The sequence below is a fragment of the Neophocaena asiaeorientalis genome, unplaced genomic scaffold, assembly GCF_003031525.2.
Source record: "Neophocaena asiaeorientalis asiaeorientalis breed wild unplaced genomic scaffold, Neophocaena_asiaeorientalis_V1.1 scaffold1090, whole genome shotgun sequence".
In the NCBI taxonomy this organism is placed as follows: Eukaryota; Metazoa; Chordata; class Mammalia; order Artiodactyla; family Phocoenidae; genus Neophocaena; species Neophocaena asiaeorientalis.
Genome location: NW_020175322.1, coordinates 523,926 through 547,205, shown reverse-complemented (window position 1 = coordinate 547,205; position 23,280 = coordinate 523,926). Strand labels below are relative to the sequence as shown.

Here is a 23,280-nt window from a genome sequence, read left to right as displayed (position 1 = left end):
GGGGCGAGCGGCGGCGCCGCGGAGCGCCGGCAGACGGAGCGCGGACCGTTGAGAGGGCGGCTCGGGGCGGCCCCGCGCGACGGGAAGGCCGGGGCGGCAGGCCCCGGGGCGCGGCTGCGGGAGCCGCTCTGGCCGTCGTGGTCCTGTCTCTGGCCCTGGGCCTGTCGGGATGCTGGCTGCTGGCATGGCACCGTGCGCGGCGGGCTGTCACGCTGCACTCCGCGCCCCCGGCGTTGCCTCCCGACTCTTCCAGCCCCGCCGTGGCCCCGGACCTCTTCTGGGGCACCTACCGTCCTCACGTTTACTTCGGCATGAAGACCCGCAGTCCGCAGCCCCTCCTCACCGGTAACCTGGACGCGGGGCGGGCAGGCAGGCGGGCACTTAATCTGGGCGCCCCAGCTTCGCGCCAGATCAAGGGTGGTGAGGAGTGGATCAGGAGAGTTATTAAGAGGGATGACCCTGAAGTTCTCGGCGACACAGAGGGACAGGTCCCCTGCTCTCTCTTTGACTTACCTGGCCATTCTACCCCCAGGACTGATGTGGGCGCAGCAAGGCACCACCCCGGGGACCCCTAAGCTCAGGCACACGTGTGAGCAGGGGGACGGCGTGGGTCCCTATGGCTGGGAGTTCCACGACGGTCTCTCCTTCGGGCGGCAACACATCCAGGATGGGGCCTTAAGGCTCACCACTGAGTTCGTCAAGAGGCCTGGGGGTCAACACGGAGGGAACTGGAGCTGGAGAGTGACTGTAGAGCCTCAGGTCAGGGCCCTCAGGACACCCTTCCCCTGGCCCAGACTTCCTCCACCCTTCCTTTGCTGCGTGCAAATGCAGGATAAAGTGGGGGTTAATAGCAGGGGCTCTGAGACTGGCTGCCTGGTTTGAATCTGCTGCCTGCCTTAAACACTTGCCTGTATGACCATCTCTTTTTACTATCTCTGAGCCTTGGTTTTCTTGTCTGTAAAATGGAAATTAAAAAGTACCTAACTCACAGAATTGTAAGAATTAAAGGAAATAATATGTAGAGTTCTTAGCATAGTACATGGGACAAAAGTACTATAATTTCCCAGAGAACCCTGTGCAGAGCTCTTTATCTCATCCCACTGGTGCTTACTTTCAGTGACCCTCAACACTGCTAGATGTATGTTGTTTACTGTGTTGCTCTCACCTGGTGTCCCTTTCCCTAAGGCTGATTCTCAGGGGAGAGACTGCTAACCTAATGCTGTGTTTTTATGTCCTCATTGGTCTCCCAGGCCTCAGGTACCTCTGCTCTCCCTTTGGTGTCCTTGTTCTTCTATGTGGTAACAGATGGCAAAGAAGTCCTAGTGCCAGAGGTTGGGGCTAAGGGGCAGTTGAAGTTCATCAGTGGACACACTAGTGAACTTGGTGACTTCCGCTTTACACTTATGCCACCAACCAGTCCAGGAGATACAGCCCCCAAGTATGGCAGGTAACTGGGGGAAGAGAGTGTGGGGTAGTGGTATGGATGCTGACTTAGCCTGATTTCCATCTCCCCCATTCTACCCTATTTTCACCATGTTCCCTGCATTGCCAAGACTCTCCCATCCTGACTCCTGATCACCTCATGTTTTCGCTTTATAATTCCCACCACTTCCTCCTGAGTAACATTTCCTGTTTATCTTTTTCCTTTCAAGCTACAATGTCTTCTGGTCCTCCAACCCAGGACTTCCCTTGCTGACAGAGATGGTGAAGAGCCGCCTAAATAACTGGTTTCAGCATCGGCCCCCAGAGGCTTCCCCTGAACGCTACCTCGGCTTGCCAGGATCTCTGAAGTGGGAGGACAGAGGCCCAAGTGGGCAAGGACAGGGACAAGGGCAATTTTTGATACAACAGGTGACACTGAAAGTCCCCTTTTCTGTGGAGTTGGTGTTTGAATCAGGCAGTGCCCAGGCAGGAGGAAGCCAAGCCCTAGAGCAGCTGGCAGGCAGCCTGCTGACCCAGGCCCTGGAAAGCCATGCTGAAGCCTTTAGAGAGCGCTTTGAGAAGACCTTTCGGCTGAAGGAGAAGGGCCTGAGCCCTGAGGAGCAGGCTTTGGGTCAGGTTGCCCTCAGTGGTCTTCTTGGTGGTATTGGCTACTTCTATGGACAGGGTCTGGTGTTGCCAGACATGGAGGTTGAGGGGTCTAAGCAGAAGGTGGACCCAGTCCTCTTTCCACCTGTCCCTCTTTTCACAGCAGTGCCCTCCCGGTCATTCTTCCCGCGAGGTTTCCTGTGGGACGAGGGCTTTCACCAGCTGGTGATCCAACGGTGGGATCCCCGGCTCACCCGGGAGGCCATAGGCCACTGGCTGGGGCTACTAAATGCCGACGGCTGGATTGGGCGGGAGCAGGTGCTGGGGGATGAGGCCAGAGCCCGGGTGCCCTCAGAGTTCCTGGTGCAACGGACAGCCCACGCCAACCCCCCAACTCTGCTTTTGCCTATAGCCCACATGCTAGAGGGTGGTGACCCTGCCGACTACGCCTTCCTCCGCAGGGCCTTCCCCCGCCTGCGTGCCTGGTTCTCCTGGCTTCATCAGAGCCAGGCAGGGCCAGTGCCACTATCTTACCGCTGGCGGGGCCGGGACCCAGCCTTGCCAACCCTACTGAACCCCAAGACGCTGCCTTCAGGGTTGGATGACTATCCCCGGGCTTCACACCCTTCATCCACTGAGCGGCACCTGGACCTGCGGTGCTGGGTGGCACTGGGTGCCCGTGTGCTGATGCGGCTAGCGGAGCAGCTGGGAGAGGCTGAGGCAGCTGCAGAGCTGGGCCCACTGGCTGCCTCCCTGGAAGCAGAGGAGAGCCTGGATGAGCTGCATTGGGCCCCAGAGCTAGGAGTTTTTGCAGACTTTGGGAATCACACAAAAGCAGTGCAGCTGAAGCCTAGACCCCCTCAGGGCCTGGTGCGAGTGGTGGGCCGGCCCAACCCTCGCCTACAATATGTGGATGCCTTGGGCTATGTCAGTCTTTTCCCCTTCCTGCTGAGGCTACTGGACCCCAACTCATCCCGCCTTGGACCCCTGCTGGATGTTCTAGCCGATAGCCGCCAGCTCTGGAGCCCCTTTGGTTTGCGCTCCCTTGCAGCAACCAGCCCCTTTTACAGCCAGCGCAATTCAGAGCACGACCCTCCCTACTGGCGAGGTGCTGTGTGGCTCAATGTCAACTACCTGGCATTGGGGGCTCTTCACTACTATGGGCATCTGAAGGGTCCCTACCAGGCCCGTGCTGCCAAGCTCCACAGAGAGCTCCGTACCAATCTGGTGAGCAACGTGAGGCGGCAGTACCAGGCCACGGGCTTCCTGTGGGAGCAATACAGTGACCAGGATGGGCGAGGCATGGGCTGCCGCCCTTTCCAGGGCTGGACCAGCCTCGTCCTACTGGCCATGGCTGAAGACTACTGAAGGGGGAACACGGGAGGGGAGCCAGGCCCCTTATGCCACTCTGGAGTTGAGGGACAAGGTCTCTCACTTCTGCCCCTAGCCCTCAAGTACCAGTGCTTCAAACCCTCCTCAGCTCATCTCAGGTGTCTCCTTACTGACATCCCACATAGCCCTGGAGTGAATGTGAATTCAGAGTCTATTTTTATAAATAAATGGGAAAGCCATGTCAAACTCTATTGCTTTTGCCAACTTTGCCTCACCAAGAGGTCTTAGCTCAGTCCAGGCCTTAGGGCTGCCTGCTGTCCTTCAGAGTAGGTGGAAAAGTGGCCATTGACTGTCCCCTCCAATCAAGTGCAATGCAGTAAGTTGAGCACTAGTCCACCCAAATCCACAAGCAGCTGGTTCACATCTCTTTAATGAGATCAAAGCCTCCTGTGTATGTCTTAGGAGCTTGAGCTAGCACAGTCCTCCAAACACTGCCCTTCTCCTCAGGACTCCAGCCCTTTCAGACCGATTCTAGGAGGGCAGGGAGAGGCCGAGGAGAACTCAGGGAGTTGGGAGCAGGGCTGTTTCTGGTGGGCAAGTAAACCACCCACCCTCCCCAAATTGCTTATGGGATGTCCCCTTCATTGGAAGCCAGCCCCACAGGAGAGACCTGGGGTACAGGATTTAGGGGCCGTGCACAGGGGACTGGTCCTCCACATCTGGTGGGGTGGCACTAGCCCTAGCCTCCTTGACTGGCTCCCCCTCACTGGAGTCAGGACAAGGGCAGAGCTCAATACCTGAGTCCCCAGTCAAGCGGCGATAGCGGCAGAAGGGTGGTGTGGGGGCAGGGCTCACCCCGGCCCCAGGCTCACCCTCCTGATGAGGAGGGTCACTCTGGTGGGAGGAAACATCTTGCACATTTGTCCCCTCTTGGTGGGCAGGGCAGCTAGAAGCAGAGGAGCAGCAGGTGCATTCGCTGGAAGCAGTCGAGGGGCAGCCTGAGGCTGCAGAGTAAGGAGGCGGCGGTGTGCCTGGGCGGTGAACCACATCCTCGTAGGCTGGGGGTTTGAAGGTGCTGAGGAGGCCTGCAGGAGAGAATGGCATGGTTGGTGGAAGGCAACAAGGGGGGGTGGTGGTGGTCTCTTTCCTGTTAGCAAAAAGTGTGCTTTGAAATGTTTGAAAAGGGAGTGTGGGATGAATCAGGGTCCTGTTTTGGGAGGGACCACTGGTAGTGAGCCCAGAGCCTCAAGTCACTCACGAAGATCAAGCAGTGAACCGGGAGGGACAGGGCCAGCCCCATGGCATGCCCCGTGGTAGGCCAACAAGTTGATCTCACGCTGCCGCTGCTGTTGCTGCAGCCGGAGTTTAGCTCGTCGATGGCGGAAGGCACAACAGCAGCTAAAGAGAATGAGGACAGTCCAGAGCAGCCAGAACCCTGCAGGAAGTGAGGAGGGAGAGTCTTAGATACCTCCCAGGCAGAGAAGGGTCCTTGAAGGCTGAGGTCCAAAGGCGGGTGGGCAGAAGGACCCAAGAAGAGCCCTCTTGAAGACTCACACCAGAGCTCATAGTAGTAGGTGCAGCAGCCAGTCTCCCCGCAGCAGTGACCACTCTCACAGAGGTAAGGCTGGTTGTTCACTCCTGGGCACAGCTCTCGAAGCTGGGAGCAAGGAGGCACTTAGAACCAAGGGAGGTTCCAGCCCAAGGCACCGTCCATCCCCAACCCCTGCATACACATACACAATCCCACCCTGTGAACCAAGTTTAGTTCATAGAAATCTATGGGGAGAGGGAAGAGTGATGCTGAGAGGAGTGTTCAAATATCTGAAGGGCTGCCAGCATGGAAGAGGATTTGGAATAGCAAGAATCAGTCTAGAGATCAAGATTAAGATGCAAGGTGTGGACATACAAAGAGGCAGATTTCAGCTCTGCATATAAGACTTCTCTCATACTCAGGTCTGGCTCCCCAGGGTGTTTTCTGTTAAGGGAGTATTTTGGCAGAAGCCAGAAGACAGTCTGAGCTATCTCAAAGTCTCAGACAATGGGTAAGGAGTTTGAGGTAATTTCTAAAGCTGTTTTCATCATCATTCCCCATGGTCTGCCAATCCCCACTCCCAAGCTGGATCTTTCCACCCCTGGGTCTCAGGCTTCCTAGGGTAGAGGAGGGTCAGTGTGAGACCCAGAGCAGGGCTCCCAACCAGATGGGATTGCTGCGGATGCTAACGGATGGCATCCAAGGCGCGAGTCTGGGTTCCAGCTCTTCTCCAAATTGCTCCCTCAAGAGAAGACGCTGCCAGACTCGGTTGTGACAATAGGCACATAGAAAAACATCACAAATAACAGTTGCAAAACAGAGGGAGCCTCCCTGGGGTCTCGCTATGCCTCTGGTCACTGGAGAGCCACTGCAAGCTTCCACTGCAGCCACGGGATGGGGGTCTATGAAGCTGCAGGCACAAGTCAACTGCATCTACAGTACATTACAAAGTTTAGACAAAGGGTGCAAGGAACATATCTAGGAACTTCGCAATACCTTTGTCTCCGTGAGTTCCTCCCCCACCCCCCAAAAGGCAGGGACAAGGAAAGGGGAACGAGAAATAAATGGCTGTCGTGATAGGCTTTTGGAGCTGTTGGGATACCTGCTGTTGCGGCACCCGAAGTGCCCCCCAGTCCTCCTCGCTGCCGTTCCCGCCGCTGGCCCGAGCCATGCCTCTGCCTACAGTCCCCTGAAGACCACAGTCTCCTCTACCGCCAGCCACCCCGCCCCTGCCACTTCTGCCGCCACCGCCATGGTCCCTGCCCGGCCCATCTTCGCTGCCTCCACCATCACTTCGCAACCGGACCTTCCATCCAGCCAGAGCTCTGCCAACTAGCACCCAGGTTGTTCCGTCCTACCAATCCACATCACCCTCCGACAGATGGGCCAATAGGAAAGATCACAGGCTTCTCCCTGTGACCAATCTACAGCAGCGCCTCCGCCACTCTCCCAGACAGCAAGAGCTTGCACAGACAAAGAGTGGGGTAAGGTTCGACCCATGGCCCTGACTGACAGCGACAACAGCCAATATGGACAACAAAACGGGTTTGCGTTATCAACCAATGAACGGCCGTCCAGAACAGCAAAGTTCCCGCTGATTGGCTTGAGCCCTATTTTCCAGATGACGCCAAACGCTTAACCACGCCAGGAAGAGGCAGGGTCGCAAATGTCGGCTGGAGTCTGGGCGGGGGCTGGCTACTGTTCTTGGGCCTGGTGGACGTTTCCCAGGCCTCGACGCAAGCTCCGGTGGGGGCAAGATGTGCGTACGCGGAATTGGCCTACCCATACCCCACTACCCCAGTTCTGTACAAGTCAAGGCACTGGATGAAATTTAATAGGGTGGGGAAGACACTGAAAACCGGGGACAGAGGAGAAGGCACAGAGTCCAGATTGGGTGAAGGCCTTAAGAAGCCAGAAGTGGGGATCCGGGGCCCTCAGGCCCACCCAGCCGCATCTGCAGGTTGATGCGGTAGCACTGAAGGCTGCAGAGTGCCTGGCCTGTGCGGGAGCAGGCATAGCGGCGCGGATGTGGACAGCCGGGGACAGAGCACCGAGGCGCAGGGGCAGATGGGGACGGCCGCTGAGACACCGGCGCGGGGGCGGGGACGCCAGGTGGGAAGGAAAGGGTGGAACCTTGTGCCCCGCTGCTGTAGCGCACCATGGGGGCCGGGGCCGCGGCCCGCCCTCCACGCCTCTCGCCCCGCGCAGCCCCTCGGCCTCCCCGCCCGCTGGGCGCCACAGTCTTGGTGAGGCGCTCAATAGTCTGGTTCTTGTGCTCCTCCGCCCGCCGAGCCGCCTGCAGCCGCCTCTTCCGTGCCCGCTCCTCACGCTTCAACAGCATCTCCTCGGTGAGAGCGGGGGCTGGGCACCCCCCGGCCACAGGTAGTGACAGAATCGGGGAAGGCTGACTTCGAGCCTTCTGCAGCAGAGCTCGCTAGGGAGAGACGGAAGAGATGTCAAAACGGAGAAGTGAGGTCTGCCTGAACGGGGGAAGGGGAAGATGGGACATGGAAAGCAGGGTCTTGAGGAGAACAGGCCTTGAGAGAAGGGGTGAAATGAGCACCCTTTCCAGGAGCCCTTAATACTGCCTCCTCTCAGGTCTCCAGACTTCCAGCTTTAGATCCTTGACTCTCAAGGGGAAAAGTATTAGTAATGTTACCTTCCTGCCTTGTGTACCAAAACTGTGTACCAGCTCTCTGGAGGCTTTTTTGTTGTTTTAAATCTTTTAATATCAATGGATAGCATCAATTGGATAACTGCTCAAGCCAAAAACTAACAGTTATCCTTGATTCCTCTCCTTCCCCCAAGTGTCTGTTTCCTAAATATATCCAGAATCCATCTGATTTTCTCCATCTCTACCATTTCACCTTGGTTCAAGCCACCACCATCTCTTACCTACTTCAACAGCTTCCTACTTGGTCTTGCTTCTATCCCTTACCACCACTAAGAAACCAAAGAAATTTACTGAAATATAAATCAAATACATCACTTCTCTGTAAACAACCCTTTTGTGGTAGTCACACTTATTCTTCTCCTTGACCATGATTAGGCATGTTCCACTCTCAGGGTCTTTGCTCCTGCTGGTCTCTCTGCCGGGTAAGCTCCTCTAGTATTGTAAATGTTATCTCTTTAGAGAGGTCTTTCCAGACTACCCTATCTAATGTTGTTTCTTTTCTACTTCTTTCTATTTCATCACCCTATTTTTGTTATAAACCTTACAGTTTTTCGAAATTATTTATTTACTGCACAAGAATACCAGCTCCATAAGAACGGAAAACTTGTCTGTCTTTTCTCCACTGCTGATATCCCTGCTGCCTAGCAAAGTTCTTGGGACATGGAAAGTTCTCAATATAAATTTGGCAAGCAAATAAAGAATGAACTAACTTACCTGTCGAGCAGTGAGCAGCCGTTCATTGATCTCCTTCTTGAGATCTCCATTGTCATCCAGCTCCCCCTTCTCCAAAGCATCCAGCCACCTTTGTTCTTCCTCTTCCTCCTGACCGCCTAAGGCCCCGGACAAGTCCCGCAGTGGGGAGGGGGACAGATTACTGTCTTCATCTGGAAAGGAAAGTTGGAGAGCTAAAAGTGGAGTTGTTCAGATGGGGAACCCTAATTTGGCCAAGTTAATACTGGGACACGCAAAATTCTCACCTTCCTCAGAACGAACCCTCTTCCCTTAACCAGGTATAATGAGAAACCCAGTTTCCCCACCTCCAGACCCTTCTCACCCAGCCAGGCACGGTACTGCTCAAGGGGGACTCCTTCCACAGGTTCCTCTTCATTGTCCACAACCATAAGGGGAGAGGGTGAGCGAGGACCCTCAGGGATCACAGTGAAGGTAGGAACACTGCGGAGAAGCAACCACTCTGTAAGCTAAGCAATTGTCTCCTCCTGCTCAGTACATCCAGCCTTCCCTACACCCTCTTGGGTTCTTGCTGCATTAACCTGGGCCCTGAAATCACAGCGTCCATTCTCTGTCTTCTGAAAAGCGCAGCCAGCTTCTGCTTCTATCTCTACCTGTTCCTGAAGTCCCCCAAGTAAAACCTCGGCTCTCTTGGCCTCACCTTTTGGTGCCCAGGACCTGCCCGCCCAACTTGATTTTGAGTTTGAGCTGGGGCTTGGCAGGAGACGGCTGCGTGGGCCCAGCCTCCTCTTCCTGGTAGTGTTTCTTCTTGTGTTTCTTCTTGTGCTTCTTGTGCTTTTTCTTGTGCACTCCGTGGCCGTGGGCACCCGCCAAACTCAACTCCAGGGCTTCCCCTGCAGAAGGAGAGTCTGTCAACGGTGTACAACAGGAGCAGGTCAGGGAAATCCCAGAAGAACCCAATACCCCGAGGGGTCCTACTCTTCCCGCGGTATTCGCTGTTACCATAACAACAGCCCCGCCTTTCTCCTTCCCACCTGTGGCGAAGTACCCAGGAAGCTCGGAGGAGCAAGAAAGGGACTCCTTTTCTGCGAAGGCTTAAGTTGCTTTATCGATCCGCGCTTACCCGGCTCAGGGGCCTCCATAGCCCCAGAGGTGCTCCCGCGCCGCCACAGCTTACTCATGGGGTCCTGCAAGGAAAAGGGGCTGAAAATAGTCGGAACACAAGCAGACATACCTTTTCCGCCCCACGGAACAACTTATCCCATCAAATAACCGGGCACTTCCGGTGCGTAGCAACCATGCTTGTGCGGGGCAAGCTTTGCGGTTTAAAAATCCTCCGGGAGAAACAACGCCCCTTCCAATAAGGGTTCCGGGCTCTTTGAGACCGGGAGCGGTCAGAGGGCCACGGCTTTCTGCTGGCTCCGCATCCACACAATCGAGATCAGAACTCAGCGCGGGCAATTCAATTATTATTACACTCAAGCGTGATGAACGTATATTGCAGACCAAATTCGGGGCTAGGCTATGAGGATACAAAGATGAATATGAACACTTCTCTCTGTCTTTGAGGAGCTTACAATTTGGTGGAGTACGTAAGAAACTGTATTGCCGGCAAAATGGCAGAAGGGCTTACTTAACAGCACAAGTGCCCTACCAGCAGGGCAAATGATATTTAAGCCTAAATTCTATATCAGTAGAGAAATGGATAAATGAATTATGGTGCATCTATCCAATTTGGAACACAAAAGCTAAGAGCTGATAAGTAATTGATAAGATTGACATGGAATTTATATCCAAGTTGGTAATAGCACTGGAAACAATCTAAGTGTGCCTCTAAAGAAAAACCAAAATAATTTGGTACAGGGATTTGATACATCCATACAGTGGGAAGCTATGCTGCCATTAAAAGAAATGAGGCCCCAGAAGGCTACTCAAGAAACTGGTGACAGCAATTCCAATGGATAGTTGGGAGAACGAGGGTGAAGGGAGACTTATTCTTCATAATATACCCTTTTGTGCCTATTGTACTTTGTCTAAAACATGTATGTTTTGCCTAATTAAAAAAAAAGGAACAAGGTAGATCTGTATGTGCTGACATATGAAATAAGAAAGGCAAGTTTCAAGATGAGGCGATCCCATTTATTTTTAAATTGTTTTAAATTAATTAATGGTTTATTTTTGGCTACACTGGGTCTTTGTCGCTGCCCAAGGGCTTTCCCTAGTTGCGGAGCATGGACTCTAGGCACGCGGGCTTCAGTAGTTGTGGCATGCAGGCTCAGTAATTGTGGCGCCCCGGCTTAGTTGCTCTGCAGCATGTGGGATCTTCTGGGATCAGGAGTCAGATTTGTGACCCCTGCATTGGCAGGCGGATTCTTAACCACTGCGCCACCAAGGAAGTCCTGCGGTGATCCCATTTAAAAAGGCATAATATGCTACTACATTCACAGAGAAAACATTAAGGAATGTATACTATACCATTAACGATGATTATCTTTGGAAGCTGGGGTTGGGGAAACTTCACTATCTAGATCTGTAGTGAATTTCCTTTCCTTTCCTTTCCTTTCCTTTCCTTTTCTCTCTCTCTCTCTCTCTTTTTTCATTTAAAAATATTGCTTAGGGCTTCCCTGGTGGTGCAGTGGTTGAGAATCCGCCTGCCGATGCAGGGGACATGGGTTCGTGCCCCGGTCTGGGAAGATCCCACATGCTGCGGAGCGGCTGGGCCCGTGAGCCATGGCCGCTGAGCCTGCGCGTCCGGAGCCTGTGCTCTGCAGCAGGAGAGGCCACAGCAGTGAGAGGCCAGCGTACCTCAAAAAAAAAAAAAAAAATGTTGCTTAGTATTTTTTGTAATGAACTTTCTTACAGCCTATATATCACATTTATAATTAGAAAAAAGCACTGTATATAATATATGTGGGATACATGTCTGAACAAGGTAGCAATAGTGAACATAGTAAGGGAAGCACTGATTCAAGAGACATTTCATTGATGAAATTTAAAGGAACTGATGAACAATTATATATGAGAATTCAGGAAGAAGTCAATGTAGTATAGTGATTAAGATTAAGAGAATGAACTTTGGAGTCGGAGAAGCCTGTTATCAAATTACAGTTTACTGGCTATGTAACCTTGGGTTCACAGTTATTTAAGCTCTCTGAACCTCATATTCCAGCTCTGCAAAATAGAATGAAGTAGTGTCTCCTGCATAGGATTCTTTCAAGGAATAAAGCAAATCAAGAATGCAAAGTACCTAGGGTAGTATCTGGCACATAGTAGGTGTTCAAAAAGCAAACAGCAACAATAATAAATGACTTCTAGGGACTTCTTTGGTAGTCCAGCAGGTAAGACTCTGCCCTCCCAATGCAAGGGGCCCGGGTTCGACCCCTGGTCAGGGAACCAGATCCCACATGCAGCAACTAGGAGTTCACATGCCGCAACTAAGGCCCAGCGCAGCCAAATAAATAAGTAAATATTAAAAAAAAAAAAAAAAAGAAGAAGAGTCCGCATGGCTCAACTAAGAAGTCCACATGCCACAACTAAGACCCAGCTCAGCTAAAATAAATAAATAAAAAATTTTAAATGACTTCTATATTTCTAGCCCAAGTATTAGAGAGAACATAATGTTTTGTTTTTTGTTTTTTAAAAATAAATTTATTTATTTATTTTGGCTGCGTTGGTTCTTCGTTGCTGCTCACAGGCTTTCTCTAGTTGCGGCGAGTGGGGGTTACTCTTTGTTGTGGTGCGTGGGCTTCTCATTGTGGTGGCTTCTCTTGTTGTGGAGCATGGGCTCTAGGTACGCGGGCTTCAGTAGTTGTGGCACACAGGCTCAGTAGTTGTGGCTCGTGCACCAATGGCATGGAGGATCTTCCCGGACCAGGGCTCAAACCCGTGTCCCCTGCATTGGCAGGTGGGTTCTTAACCACTGCGCCACCAGGGAAGTCCCCATAGTGTTTTAAATAAAGATTAGAACATAGGAAGAGAAGCAAATAAGAAGAAAATCATTTAGTGTTACCCAAGGTGAATTTAAAGTGCATGTGGGATATATATGGAATTTAAGGGAAAAAAAAATGTCATGAAGAACCTAGGGGTAAGACAGGAATAAAGACGCAGACCTACTGGAGAACGGACTTGAGGACATGGGGAGGGGGAAGGGTGAGTTTTGACAGGGCAAGAGAGAGTCATGGACATATACACACTAACAAACGTAGTAAGGTAGATAGCTAGGGGGAAGCAGCCGCAAGGCACAGGGATATTAGCTCGGTGCTTTGTGACAGCCTGGAGGGGTGGGATGGGGAGAGTGGGAGGGAGGGAGACGCAAGAGGGAAGACATATGGGAACATATGTATATGTATAGCTGATTCACTTTGTTATAAAGCAGAAACTAACACACCATTGTAAAGCAATTATACCCCAATAAAGATGTTTTAAAAAAAAAATGTCAAAATAAATAAATAAATAAAGTGCATGTGGGAAATCAAAACTACAATGAGGTATCACCTCACACCTGTCAGAAAGGCCATCATCAAAAAATCTACAAACAGTAAATGCTGGAAGGGGTGTGGAGAAAAGGGAACCCTCTTTCACAATTGGTGGCAATGTAAATTGGTACAGCCACTATGGAGAACAATATGAAGGTTCCTTAAAAAACTAAAAATAGAGCTACGATATGATCCAATAATCCTACTCCTGGGCATATATCTGGAGAAAAGCAGAATTTGAAAGCATGCATGCACCCTGATACTCATTGCAGCACTATTTACAATAGCCAGGATATGAGAGCAACCTAAATGTCCATCGACAGAGGAATGGATAAAGAAGATGTGGTACATATATACAATGGAATATTACTCAGCCATAAAAAGGAACGAAACAATGCCATTTGCAGAGACGTGGATGGACCTAGAGATTATCACACAGAGTGAAGTAAGTCAGAAAGAGAAAAACAAATATCGTATAACATTGCTTATATGTGGAATCTAGAAAAAAATAATACAGATGAACTTTTTTGCAAAGCAGAAATAGAGTCACAGATATAGAGAATAAACTTATGGTTACCAAGGGGGAAAGGAGGGGTGGGATAAATTGGGAGATTGGGATTGACATGTATACACTACTATGTGTAAAATAGATGAATAATGAGAACCTACTGTATAGCACAGGGAACTCTATTCAGTGCTCTGTGGTGACCTGAATGGGAAGAAAATCTAAAAAAGAGTGGATATATATATATACGTATAACCGATTCACTTTGCTGTACAGCAGCAACTAACCTAACACTGTAAAGCAACTATACTGTAATAAAAGTTAATAAAAATAAAATAAAATAAAGTGCATGTGGGAATGCCCAGATGGAGATGGAATACTGAAGGAGAAGCCAATGCAGAAGGTGTGATTTGGGGCATCGTCATCAGCATAAAAGTGGAGGTCCCCTTCAAGGGATGGGAATAGATGAGACATTCCAGAATGATCAAGCAGATGAAGAGGAAAGGACCAGGAACAAACCCAAGTGGACACCAGTCCTGAACAGGCAGGCAGAGGGGCAGGCAGGGTTGTGAAGAGATCAAAAGAGGCAATAAAGTTACCCAAGGGCAGAGATTATCAGCAGACGAAGGCTATGATGAACTGTGTACAGTTCGAAGGCTGGGTTGAGCTCCAAGCAGAGTATGCATTCTAGCAGGGAGTGAAGGCAATAGTTCCGTATCACTAGGAGTTGAAGTGAGGGATCACCTGCAGTTAGTATTTGTCAAGCATATTAGAGTTTGTAACCTGCTTTCATATCCCTTCCCTCCCTTGATCCCCATGGCAGCTCCATGTGGGAGATACTATTGTTCCCTCATGAGGAAACTGAGGCTTAGAGAGGTTAAATGATTTGGCCAGAGCCACACAGTTAGGGAGTGGCAGAGCCAGCATCAAACAGAGACTTCCTGACACTAGACCCAGTGGTGTTTCCTCACCATCCTGATGCCCAGCAGGGAGGAAGCGGTGACAGTAAGTAAGTAGCCGTGGGCTTCATTATGTTGTTTTGTTTTTAGTTTTGCTTTGTTTAGTGTCAGAGAGGTTTGAGCAGGTTTGTAGGCTGAAAGGAAGAATTTTGTCCTTCTGAAAAAGTTCTTAGCTTTTTTTTTTTTTTTTTTGTGGTACGCGGGCCTCTCACTGTTATGGCCTCTCCCGTTGCGGAGCACAGGCTCCAGACGCGCAGGCTCAGCGGCCATGGCTCACGGGCCCAGCCGCTCCGCGGCATGTGGGATCTTCCCGGACCGGGGCACGAACCCGTGTCCCCTGCATCGGCAGGCGGACTCTCAACCACTGCGCCACTTCCAAAGGGAAGCCCTTAGCTTATTTTTTAAATATAATTTTTGAGGAAATAATTTCAAACTTACAGAAAAGTTGCAAGAAGAGTACATAGAACTCTCTTAGCTCCTTAAATTAGATTCTACAATTATTAACAATTACTATTTCCTCCCCTTCCTCTCCATTATCATTATTCCTATTCTGATCATTCTGAGAGCAAGTTGCAGACATGATGCCACTTCACCCCTAAATAGTTCACTGTGTATTTCCTCAAAAACAAGTACATGGGCTTCGGTGGTGGCGCAGTGGTTGGGAGTCCACCTGCCGATGCAGGGGACACGGGTTCGTGCCCCGGTCCGGGAGGATCCCACATGCCGCGGAGCAGCTGGGCCCGTGAGCCATGGCCGCTGAGCGTGCGCGTCCGGAGCCTGTGCTCCGCAACGGGAGAAGCCACAACAGTGAGAGGCCCGCGCGTACCGCAAAAAAAAAAAAAACAAAAACAAAAAAAACAAAAAAACAAGTACACAATTCTATAACCTTTGTGCAACCCTCCCAATCAGGAAGTTAACACTGATACAATACTACCATCCGATCCACAGATCCCATTCAAATTTCACTCACTTCCCAATGTCTCCCTTTCCTTTCTAGGCCAGGATTCAAATCCAGGATCATGTATTACATTTCCTCATCATATCTCTTTGATCTGCTTTAATCTGCTAGAACATTTCCTCACTCTTTCCCTATCCTTTGTGACCTTTACAGTTTTAAAAAGTATAGGCCTTTGATTCTGTAGTATGTCCGTCAACCTGGATCCATCTGGTTTTTCTTCAAGTCAAGACTCTTAAATTCTTGGCAGGAGTACTACTCAAAAAATATTATGCTGTGTTCTTCTCAGTGTATCACATCGGGGCACATGACGTCAGCTTATCCCACCACTGATGATGCTAACCTTGATCACCTGCTCAAGGTGGTGTCTGCCAGTTTTCTCCAGTGTAAAGTCACCATTTCTTTTTTTCTAATTTGTTTTTTAATTTTTTAATTTGGCCATGTTGCGTGGCTTTCAGGATCTTAGTTCCCCAACCAGGGATCAAACTCAGGCCCCAGCAAAGAAAGCGCCAAATCCTAACCACTAGACAAAGTCACCATTTTCAACTTTGTAGTTAATGAGTATTTTCTGGAGAAATACTCTGAAACTACTCTGATATCCTGTCCCCTATATCAAACTTCCACCCACCAGGCATAGTAACCATTGATGAATATTGTATGAATCAGTTCTACCGTAATAATTGCCAAGTGGGGGCTTCCCTGGTGGCGCAGTGGTTGAGGGTCCGCCTGCCGATGCAGGGGACGTGGGTTCGTGCCCCGCTCCGGGAAGATCCCACATGCCGCGGAGCGGCTGGGCCCGTGAGCCATGGCCGCTGAGCCTGCGTGTCTGGAGCCTGTGCTCCGCAACGGGAGAGGCCACAACAGTGAGAGGCCCGCGTACTGCAAAAAAAGTAAAATAATAATTGCCAAGTGGTATTCTACTCCCGTTATTCCATCTACATGTGTTAGTTGGCATTCTATGGTGAAGTGGAGCTTTCTTTTCTCCTTACATTCAGTTTCATATGTATTTATTTGTGTCGGTATAGATTCCTGTTTCATTCAATGAGTTGTAATCTATTATTTATTTTGATGCTTAAATTTGTCCCAGATTTGGTCAGTGGGCATTTCTTTAAGATGACGTCTGTGTCCTTCTGACACATCTCCGTCATTCCTTTAGCACTTTTTTATTTCCCAGCACTACAAAATGTTTCGGGTTCATCTTGTATTCTCCCTGGATAAGGGGTGGGAACCCTTGGGAGGCCAAGCATTAGGGGCATATGGCTGAGGTTACGCTGAGGCCACACCAAAGTCTCACCACAGGAACTTGCTGATGAGGATTTCCCTGCTAGCAGAGCCATCCACTCCTCATGAATTCTCCCTGGGTCTTGTTTTCACTCTTTCAAGATTCAAAGTCCAGTTGGTAGCATTCCAGTTGGTTGGCTTAGGCCAACTGCCTACCCCTGGGCTGTGAAGAAGTGGGAGGGAGGATGAATGTCCTTCTCCAGCTGCCAGAAAGAGGGTAGAGCCTCAGCCCACCAGAGTTGTCCACAGTAGGGGTCTGTGTAGAAATAGAAAGATAATTTGAATAGTGGGTGGCTAATAAGCCCTTCCCAAATATCTGCTTCACAGTTGGGGAGACGGAGATACAGATGTAAGAAAAGGAAAAATTGGGAAATATTATGCAGTGAACAAGTGGTATGTGGCTAAATATTTAACGAAATCTCCCCAGGGGAAAAAAAATAGCCCTGGTTTACAGTGTTCACCTACTTCTGTTGTGTAAAACTCCCACCATGGCCAATTTCATTACTGAGCACAGAGTTGGCAAGACATGTAGTAGCACACCGTGACATAGCATTTCAACCATACGGACACTATAGATGTAAACAACCTCAAGGGATAATGGGAAAATGCAGTAAAATAATTAGGAAGTGATGAATTTTGAGTTTTATCACCTTTGCTTTAATATAATTTATTTAGTTGTGAGTTTTTATGATTCAATTATTAATTAAAGCTGTGTTTAACAGCTGGAATGCACAATTCCAGAAAATTCAGCAATTGTCTCTCACGAGCCAGTATAAGGCATCAGCATGCCATGGCACCAGGCTTTGTTTCAGTGTTTTTCTCTGATGGTGGGGAAAGTGTGCTTTTGTTCATTTATTCTTTACTTTGTATTATTTTTTAAGTGGCAGAATAAGGATTGTTTTAAAAAAAACTGTGTGTGTATTTTCAAATAAGAATTTAATTAAAAAATAATAACTCCACAGAAACTTTGGCCCTTGTTTCTCTACCATTGGTTGAGAACAGTGTAAGCTGGCTTCCCAAACTCCAGTCACAGCCTCCTCCAAATGATTCACACAAATGGATGCTAGACTATGCTCTCTAAAATATAACTTTGGTTGCGTCACTCCTTTCCCAAAATCTTCAGTCACATCGAGTGCAAATTCTCTGGCAAGATTTGAGCTCTACTTCCTTTCCAAATGCCTTCCATTCCTCCAGCTCTTGTCAGGAATTTTTAAACCCTTCCTTAGGTCCCATGTCCCACAGGTGTGTGTGTGTGTGGGTGTGTGTGTGTGTGTGTGTGTGTGTGTGTGTGTGTGTGTGTGTGTGTGTGTGTGTGTGTGTGTGCCCACATGCAGCTGAGGGCCTCTGGAGAGGACAAGATGTGCGGCTCCAGCCCCTGCTTCTATCACAGCAGCTCTGATTATATTTCACATGTTCCAGGTGAGATTTCATTTGGAGAAAAAAGCATTCTGCTGCTAAAAGCCAAACATTTGAAATGAACAATTTTAGTCCAACAGCATGGCTCATCCCAGTTAAGCACTCTCAAATCTGTATGCTTTCTTTAGGCATCTCATTTGTTCACTTACTTCAAGTGATGGTTTATTGAGTACTTCCTATGTGCCAGGCACTGAGCATAAAGCAGTGGACAAGACAGACTCTCCCTCCCTGGGGGAGCTTACAGTTTAGAGGAGTGACAATAGATATTTGAAGAAACTCAGAAACAATGCCTTTCCTTTCCCCTCACTCCTCTTTGAGGTTTATCTCAGAGGCCACAGATTTATAAAATCTTTTGATCTTCCTTTCCTATGACAGAAGAACTCCCTTCTCCATGTACACTTTTGTATGTCAAGGATGTTTGTTGTTTTTCCTGTCCAGCATCCATTCCCTCACCTTCTGGTAGTAGTATCTGGAACAGTCTTTCAGAAACCATATCTCCCTCCCCCATCTCTCTCCCAGCTCACTGGGTTCCATTTGGTTTCCAGGAGTGGGAAGTGACCTAGGCCTGGCCAACTGGCAAATAGAATCCTCCTCAGCCACAGTGATTGGTTCAGGTCTGGCCACCCCTCTGCCTACAGTGATTGGTTTGAGACGGATAAATCATCCCAAATGGCCCATAGTGAATCCCAGACATGTGTAGGAGCTTCAGGAAACAGATGTTCCCTTTTCTGCTGAATTTAAGTCTGAAGATATTATAGACCCAGAATTTTTGGCAACAATCTTGCTATGCTGTGGAGAGTGAAGCTAACATGGAGGAAAGTAGAGCCAGATGAAGGAGAGGGATGGAATCCTTGTGATGCTGAATGCCTGGGTCAAGCCACAACTAAAGCCTGACCCCTGGATATTATTGTTCCTTAAGCCATGTATTTCCCCTTTTGCCAAAGTAATTTTAAGTCAGGTTTTCTAAAAGAATGTTGAGTAATTTGTCATAGCAGAGCAGTTCCAACCTGGGCTCTCTAAAGCTATAAGCTGGTATTTCTCCGGCTCTCGCTGTGAAGGACCCCCACTCTCTCTCGAGTTCTCCCCAGTAAGTTCATAAGTCCCCAGAAAACTCCTCACGTGTGGTCAGCAAGCTAATCCTCTGCCATTTCCTTCTGTCCCAGGAGGCTGGGGGTGGCCCCTTTTTCTGCAGAAGCTGTGAATCCTAACCCTGTCTCAGCCACCCAGCAAAACAGCTGAGAGCCCATGTGAGGTCACAGATATCCTCACCCTCTTAAGGCACTTAAAGTCTGGGTCCAGGGAGCTGAGGTCGCTGGTGCCCCATCCAAGGGCACAAAGGTGCTTTACCTGGTCGTTTTCCTTCATAGCTGCACTTACGGGGTGCTTGTCTTGTGCCAGGAACTATGCTGGGCATTTTACACTCATTCTCATATGTAATCCTCATAGCGACCTGAGGAGTGGAGGTAATTAGTGTATCCCCATTGCACAAGTAAGAAAACTGAAGCTCAGAAAGTTCAGTGACAGAGCCAAGGATCCACGGTTAGTAAGTAACAGAACAGGGTTACCAGACACGTGAACTGCGGCCACTAGGGACGGAGGGGAGCTTTAGTGGGTAGGGGGACGAAGAAAGGACATTTGGGACTGTAGGAAGTTGAAACAGTCGCCTCGGAAGCTGCTTAGAGGTGAGATTGGGCGCCATCCCAAGGCCGGGCCGTGTGCCTCTCGGCGATCCCTGGGCCCCGGGACTTTCCGCGCGCAGGGAGTCTGGCTAGCCGAGTGGGGGCGGCAGGGGGGCGGGGCTTCTCTGGGCCCGCCCCTTGCCCAGGTGAGGCGCTGGCTACCCGGGCAGGAAGGGACGACGCGCCGCCTCAGTGCTCGCGAGGTGTAGGGTGCCCCGGCTGTCGGGTCAGGCCTGCTTGGGGCCCGGGACTGGCCCGGCGGGCAGGGCCTTTGGCGGGGGCGGGGGGTTGGGAGTGGAGGGAGAGCGTGCCGCGCCCTGCCCGGCCCAGGTGTCGTCTCCGGGGGCGGAGTTTGGGAACCGGGCCGTGGGAGATTCCCGGCCGGACTAGCTGGCGGTAGTCGAGGGACAGAAGCCTACGAGACAAGGCAGGGCCGGGCGGCGCGGGGAGTGCAGAGGGCAGGCAAAGGCGTGGGACCGCCAGCATGTTCTCCCGAAACCACCGGAGCCGGGTCACCGTGGCCAGGGGCTCTGCCCTGGAGATGGAGTTCAAACGCGGCCGCTTCCGACTCAGCCTCTTCTGCGACCCACCGGAGGTGAGAGACCCGCGTCCCTGCCTTCCCCTCCCCGGGCTCCCGCAGCCCGGGCCGCCTGGGCCTCCTGCCCCGCCCGCGCGCGCCGAGGGGCGGAGACGCCGCGGGTCTGGTACAAACTAGTAGTTGTTGACTTAAAAAGTCAGGCGCGGACCGTCTGCACGTTAATGGGACCGTGCCACCCCAGACATTACCTGGCCCAGTTGGGATGATTTGCCTCCGCCTGGAAAAACCTCGGGTTGGCTTCAATTTAAGGGGCCCTCGGCTCGATTCCCAAAATGTGCCTTACCCCGGTCCTTCCCGGCATCCCGGAGCAAAGGGCGGTGTGCAACCAGGCGGGCTCTAACAGATTCCTGGCCTGGGCGCCCGCTCCTTCCCTGGGCTCCAGCCGCAACCCACAACCTGTCTCAACCGTCTGGGACAGCCTCCATCATCATTCCTGACTTCTCCGCCAGGTCTGCCCCCTTCGCTGAAACCCTCCGCAGCTGCTCCTCTGTGGCTGGGAGAATCGGGAGTGAGGGGGTTCCTTATTAAAGATTTGGGATTACTTCCCGCACTCAAACTTTCAGCCTCCTTTCCTGGGGCCTAAGAGGAGTCCAGCCTCTACAATTGCCTCCTCGGCCCACCACTCTACACGTTGCTCGGGTCTGAGCCTTACCTGTAACTCCCTAAAGAGGCTCAGGTGGGTCTGAAAGATGTGGGGCTGAGCTAGGACTGAGAGTAGCTACAGCAGAGGCTATCCCCAAGGTCAGCTCTCCTTTCCTGCTTGGCCTGGAAAGGGTTAAGTGAGAGGGCCTTCCTCACCCCTCCCTGCCGGGATTCCAGGCCTGGCTTCTGCACTTTACCCTACACCCTGCCCAGAACAAAGGCTCTTTCACACCGGTGTCCCAGTGTCCCGGGCCTTCGCTGACTTTGAAGCTAGTGGGCCTCGGGGAGAGGACCTCTGTCGGGTCCAGCATAAGCAACGCCGCGTGGGGCCAGTGTGGGGGAGTGAGGGGCAAGCCCAGGGACCCGGAGGAGGGGCCTGTGAGCTGGGGCCGCCCCCGGGATAAGCCCAGCCTTTTGGGGGCCGTAGCGGAGGAGCCGGGGATAAGCCCGGCCTTTTGGGGGCCGTAGCGGAGGAGCCGGGGCGGAGCCGCTGGGACCCGGCGGAGCGGTATGTGACTCCGTGGGCCTGGGGTGGAGGGGGGTGGCAAAGCTGCAGCTGGCTGGGAATCGGGGCTGGTTTCCTGTCTGGAAGGGAAGGGGCCCGCAGAGGGGAGCGGGGGCAGCAGCAGCTAGGCACACCCCTGCCTTTCTCCCTCCGTCTCCTCCCTTCTGCTGGAAAAGCGAGGTAATTGTGAACCCAGGGTGGGGCGGGCTGGATGGGGGCCCCAAGTTGGAAGAGGTGGCCCTGGGGGTTGAGCCGCATTTACCCCTCTGTCCCACTCCCTGGGCTCACTCAATAAGGTCCTCACCGTTATCCTTCTTCTTCCTCAAACTAAGCCAGAACCCCTTTCAGAAAGCAACCTCCTGACAAACCCCACGACTCTGTAGAACCTGCATGAAGTGTCCCCTCCCTGCCCCCTTCCAGTTGTGCCTGCCCCTCACACCCTACCGCACACAGATTCTCTGTCCACCAGGCCAGGGATGTGGGCGGGGGCTGGGGAGGGGCCAGAGTCGGAATGAAAGAGCCTTTTTCTTCCACAGCTGGGAGAACAGCTGCCACCAAAGCAAGACTGGACACTCTGTGCCCAGAGTCCCCTCTGCAGCTGGCCTCCTCTCCGGGGACCCTGCTCATCCTCACCTCGCTTTCCTTTCCCTCCATGCCTGGCTCCCATCAGGGCCCTGGAACAGCGGTAGGCAAGGAAAGTTTGTCACAGCAGCCAGAGGGGTCTAACGGGAGTGCAAGAGGGACAGGGGCTGCCTCTGCCCTCTGTCCAAGAACTGCCCACCTCTTTCAAGACCAGGGGAGCAGCGGGAGGAATTGTGGGGCAGCGTGGTGCTTGCTCGCCCCACCCTTCTGAGGGGTCAACAAGGGAAGGGGCACCTGGGGGGCACAGAGATGCAGGACAGATTGCACATCCTGGAGGACCTGAATATGCTCTACATCCGGCAGATGGCGCTCAGCCTGGAGGTAACGCCCCCACCCCTGGAGTGCACCTCCTCCACAGCATCCCAGCCCATCTCTGCTCTGCCCTTTCCTGCTGGGGCTGAGCAGGGAGAGCAGAGTCTGCTCCAAGTGGGGAGAGGGATAGGTGGTTCTGTAAGCCCTTCGTTGGGTGCTCCGTGTGGACCCAGGTTCAGTTCTGCCAATTAGAGTACTGTGTTGGCAACAGGGTCTTCACACCTATTTCTGGAAGCTCTGTGGTTTGGTGTGGATGTGTGTTCTGGGGCTGAGGGCTCCTTTCAGGTATGGGAAGAAGAGGGGAGTTCAATGTGAGAGGTTTGCAGGAAGGAGATGGTCTTACCAGAGAAGGGGAAGAGGACTCTAGGACAGGATTCTGTGGCCCTGAAGATGGCAGGGAGCTGTTTATTCTTATTTTTAAATAGATTTATTTTATTTTTTTTAAATTAGTTAGCTAATTAATTAATTTTTGGCTGCATTGGGTCTTTGTTGCTGCTCACTGGCTTTCTCTAGTTGCGGCGAGCGGGGGGTTACTCATCATTGCAGTGCACAGGCTTTTCTCATTGCTGTGGCTTCTCTTGTTGCGGAGCGTGGGCTCTAGGCACGCAGGCTTCAGTAGCTGTGGCACGCAGGCTCCAGAGCACAGGCTCAGTAGTTGTGGCACATGGGCTTAGTTGCTCTGCGGCATGTGGGATCTTCCCAGACCAGGGGTTAGAACCCCTGTCCCCTGCATTGGCAGGCGGATTCTTAACTACTGCGCCAACTGGGAAGCCCTGTTTTTTGTTTTTTGTTTTTTTTTTTTTTTAGTTTTTGGTCGCACGCCACAGCATGTGCGATCTTAGTTCCCTGACCAGGGATCGAACCCACACTGGACTGCTGGGGATGTCCCTCATTTATTTATTCTTAATCACATTTATTGAACATCTACTATATGTCAGCTTCTTTCTAGATCTTGGGATACCTCAGTGAACAAAACAGGAAAGGTCCATTCTACTGGGGGAACAGACAAGAAGCATGCAAACTAATAATGTCACATAGTGAAATTATGATGAAAAC

The 23,280-nt window shown here is 51.3% G+C and overlaps 4 protein-coding genes across 10 annotated transcripts in view; 2 read left to right on the top strand and 2 right to left on the bottom strand.

Annotated features, from left to right (window-relative positions):
• Window positions 1-6: 6 nt before the first annotated feature.
• MOGS (mannosyl-oligosaccharide glucosidase) lies at window positions 7-3,611 on the top strand. Its single transcript, XM_024765696.1, has 4 exons — window positions 7-345; window positions 533-759; window positions 1,251-1,447; window positions 1,653-3,611. Exons 1-4 carry the CDS (start codon window positions 312-314, stop codon window positions 3,394-3,396), a joined length of 2,202 nt encoding a protein of 733 aa, XP_024621464.1. The 5' UTR covers window positions 7-311; the 3' UTR covers window positions 3,397-3,611.
• Window positions 3,612-3,772: 161 nt separating this feature from the next.
• Window positions 3,773-6,346, bottom strand: WBP1 (WW domain binding protein 1). The gene is made up of 4 exons (XM_024765672.1): window positions 5,994-6,346; window positions 4,915-5,017; window positions 4,619-4,795; window positions 3,773-4,445 (listed from the first exon to the last, which is right to left on the bottom strand). Exons 1-4 carry the CDS (start codon window positions 6,060-6,062, stop codon window positions 4,045-4,047), a joined length of 750 nt encoding a protein of 249 aa, XP_024621440.1. The 5' UTR covers window positions 6,063-6,346; the 3' UTR covers window positions 3,773-4,044.
• Window positions 6,347-6,703: 357 nt separating this feature from the next.
• Window positions 6,704-9,505, bottom strand: INO80B (INO80 complex subunit B). Of its 2 annotated transcripts, XM_024765669.1 has the most exons (5): window positions 9,379-9,505; window positions 8,956-9,148; window positions 8,620-8,738; window positions 8,280-8,449; window positions 6,708-7,325 (listed from the first exon to the last, which is right to left on the bottom strand). In XM_024765669.1, exons 1-5 carry the CDS (start codon window positions 9,485-9,487, stop codon window positions 6,795-6,797), a joined length of 1,122 nt encoding a protein of 373 aa, XP_024621437.1. In that variant the 5' UTR covers window positions 9,488-9,505; the 3' UTR covers window positions 6,708-6,794. The 2 variants fall into 2 exon arrangements, with proteins under 2 accessions (XP_024621436.1, XP_024621437.1); XM_024765668.1 differs by lacking the exon at window positions 9,379-9,505 and having other exon boundaries at window positions 6,704-7,325; window positions 8,956-9,260.
• Window positions 9,506-19,492: 9,987 nt separating this feature from the next.
• Window positions 19,493-23,280, top strand: part of RTKN (rhotekin) — a 15,043-nt gene continuing 11,255 nt past the window's right edge. For 2 of the 6 annotated variants that reach the window (XM_024765663.1, XM_024765662.1), the window contains exon 1: window positions 19,835-20,120. In XM_024765663.1, the coding sequence (XP_024621431.1) occupies window positions 20,010-20,120 (111 nt within the window). In that variant the 5' untranslated portion in view covers window positions 19,835-20,009. Of the gene's footprint in view, window positions 19,529-19,834; window positions 20,121-21,198; window positions 21,274-22,141; window positions 22,234-23,280 lie in introns of those variants that run through there. The other 4 variants (XM_024765667.1, XM_024765666.1, XM_024765664.1 and 1 more) reach the window with 4 other exon arrangements.

Coding starts and splice junctions, on each gene's coding strand:
- WBP1 (XM_024765672.1), bottom strand. CDS start 6,062: ATGGCTCGGGCCAGCGGCGGGAACGGCAGCGAGGAGGACTGGGGGGCA. Junction 5,018..5,993: donor TTCGGGTGCCGCAACAGCAG/GTATCCCAACAG, acceptor CCTTGCTCCCAG/CTTCGAGAGCTGTGCCCAGG. Junction 4,796..4,914: donor CTACTACTATGAGCTCTGGT/GTGAGTCTTCAA, acceptor CACTTCCTGCAG/GGTTCTGGCTGCTCTGGACT.
- MOGS (XM_024765696.1), top strand. CDS start 312: ATGAAGACCCGCAGTCCGCAGCCCCTCCTCACCG. Junction 346..532: donor TCCGCAGCCCCTCCTCACCG/GTAACCTGGACG, acceptor TTCTACCCCCAG/GACTGATGTGGGCGCAGCAA. Junction 760..1,250: donor GAGTGACTGTAGAGCCTCAG/GTCAGGGCCCTC, acceptor TTGGTCTCCCAG/GCCTCAGGTACCTCTGCTCT.
- INO80B (XM_024765668.1), bottom strand. CDS start 9,260: ATGGTAACAGCGAATACCGCGGGAAGAGTAGGACCCCTCGGGGTATTG. Junction 8,739..8,955: donor CAGGTCCTGGGCACCAAAAG/GTGAGGCCAAGA, acceptor GCTTCTCCGCAG/TGTTCCTACCTTCACTGTGA. Junction 8,450..8,619: donor GCAGTACCGTGCCTGGCTGG/GTGAGAAGGGTC, acceptor TTTCCTTTCCAG/ATGAAGACAGTAATCTGTCC.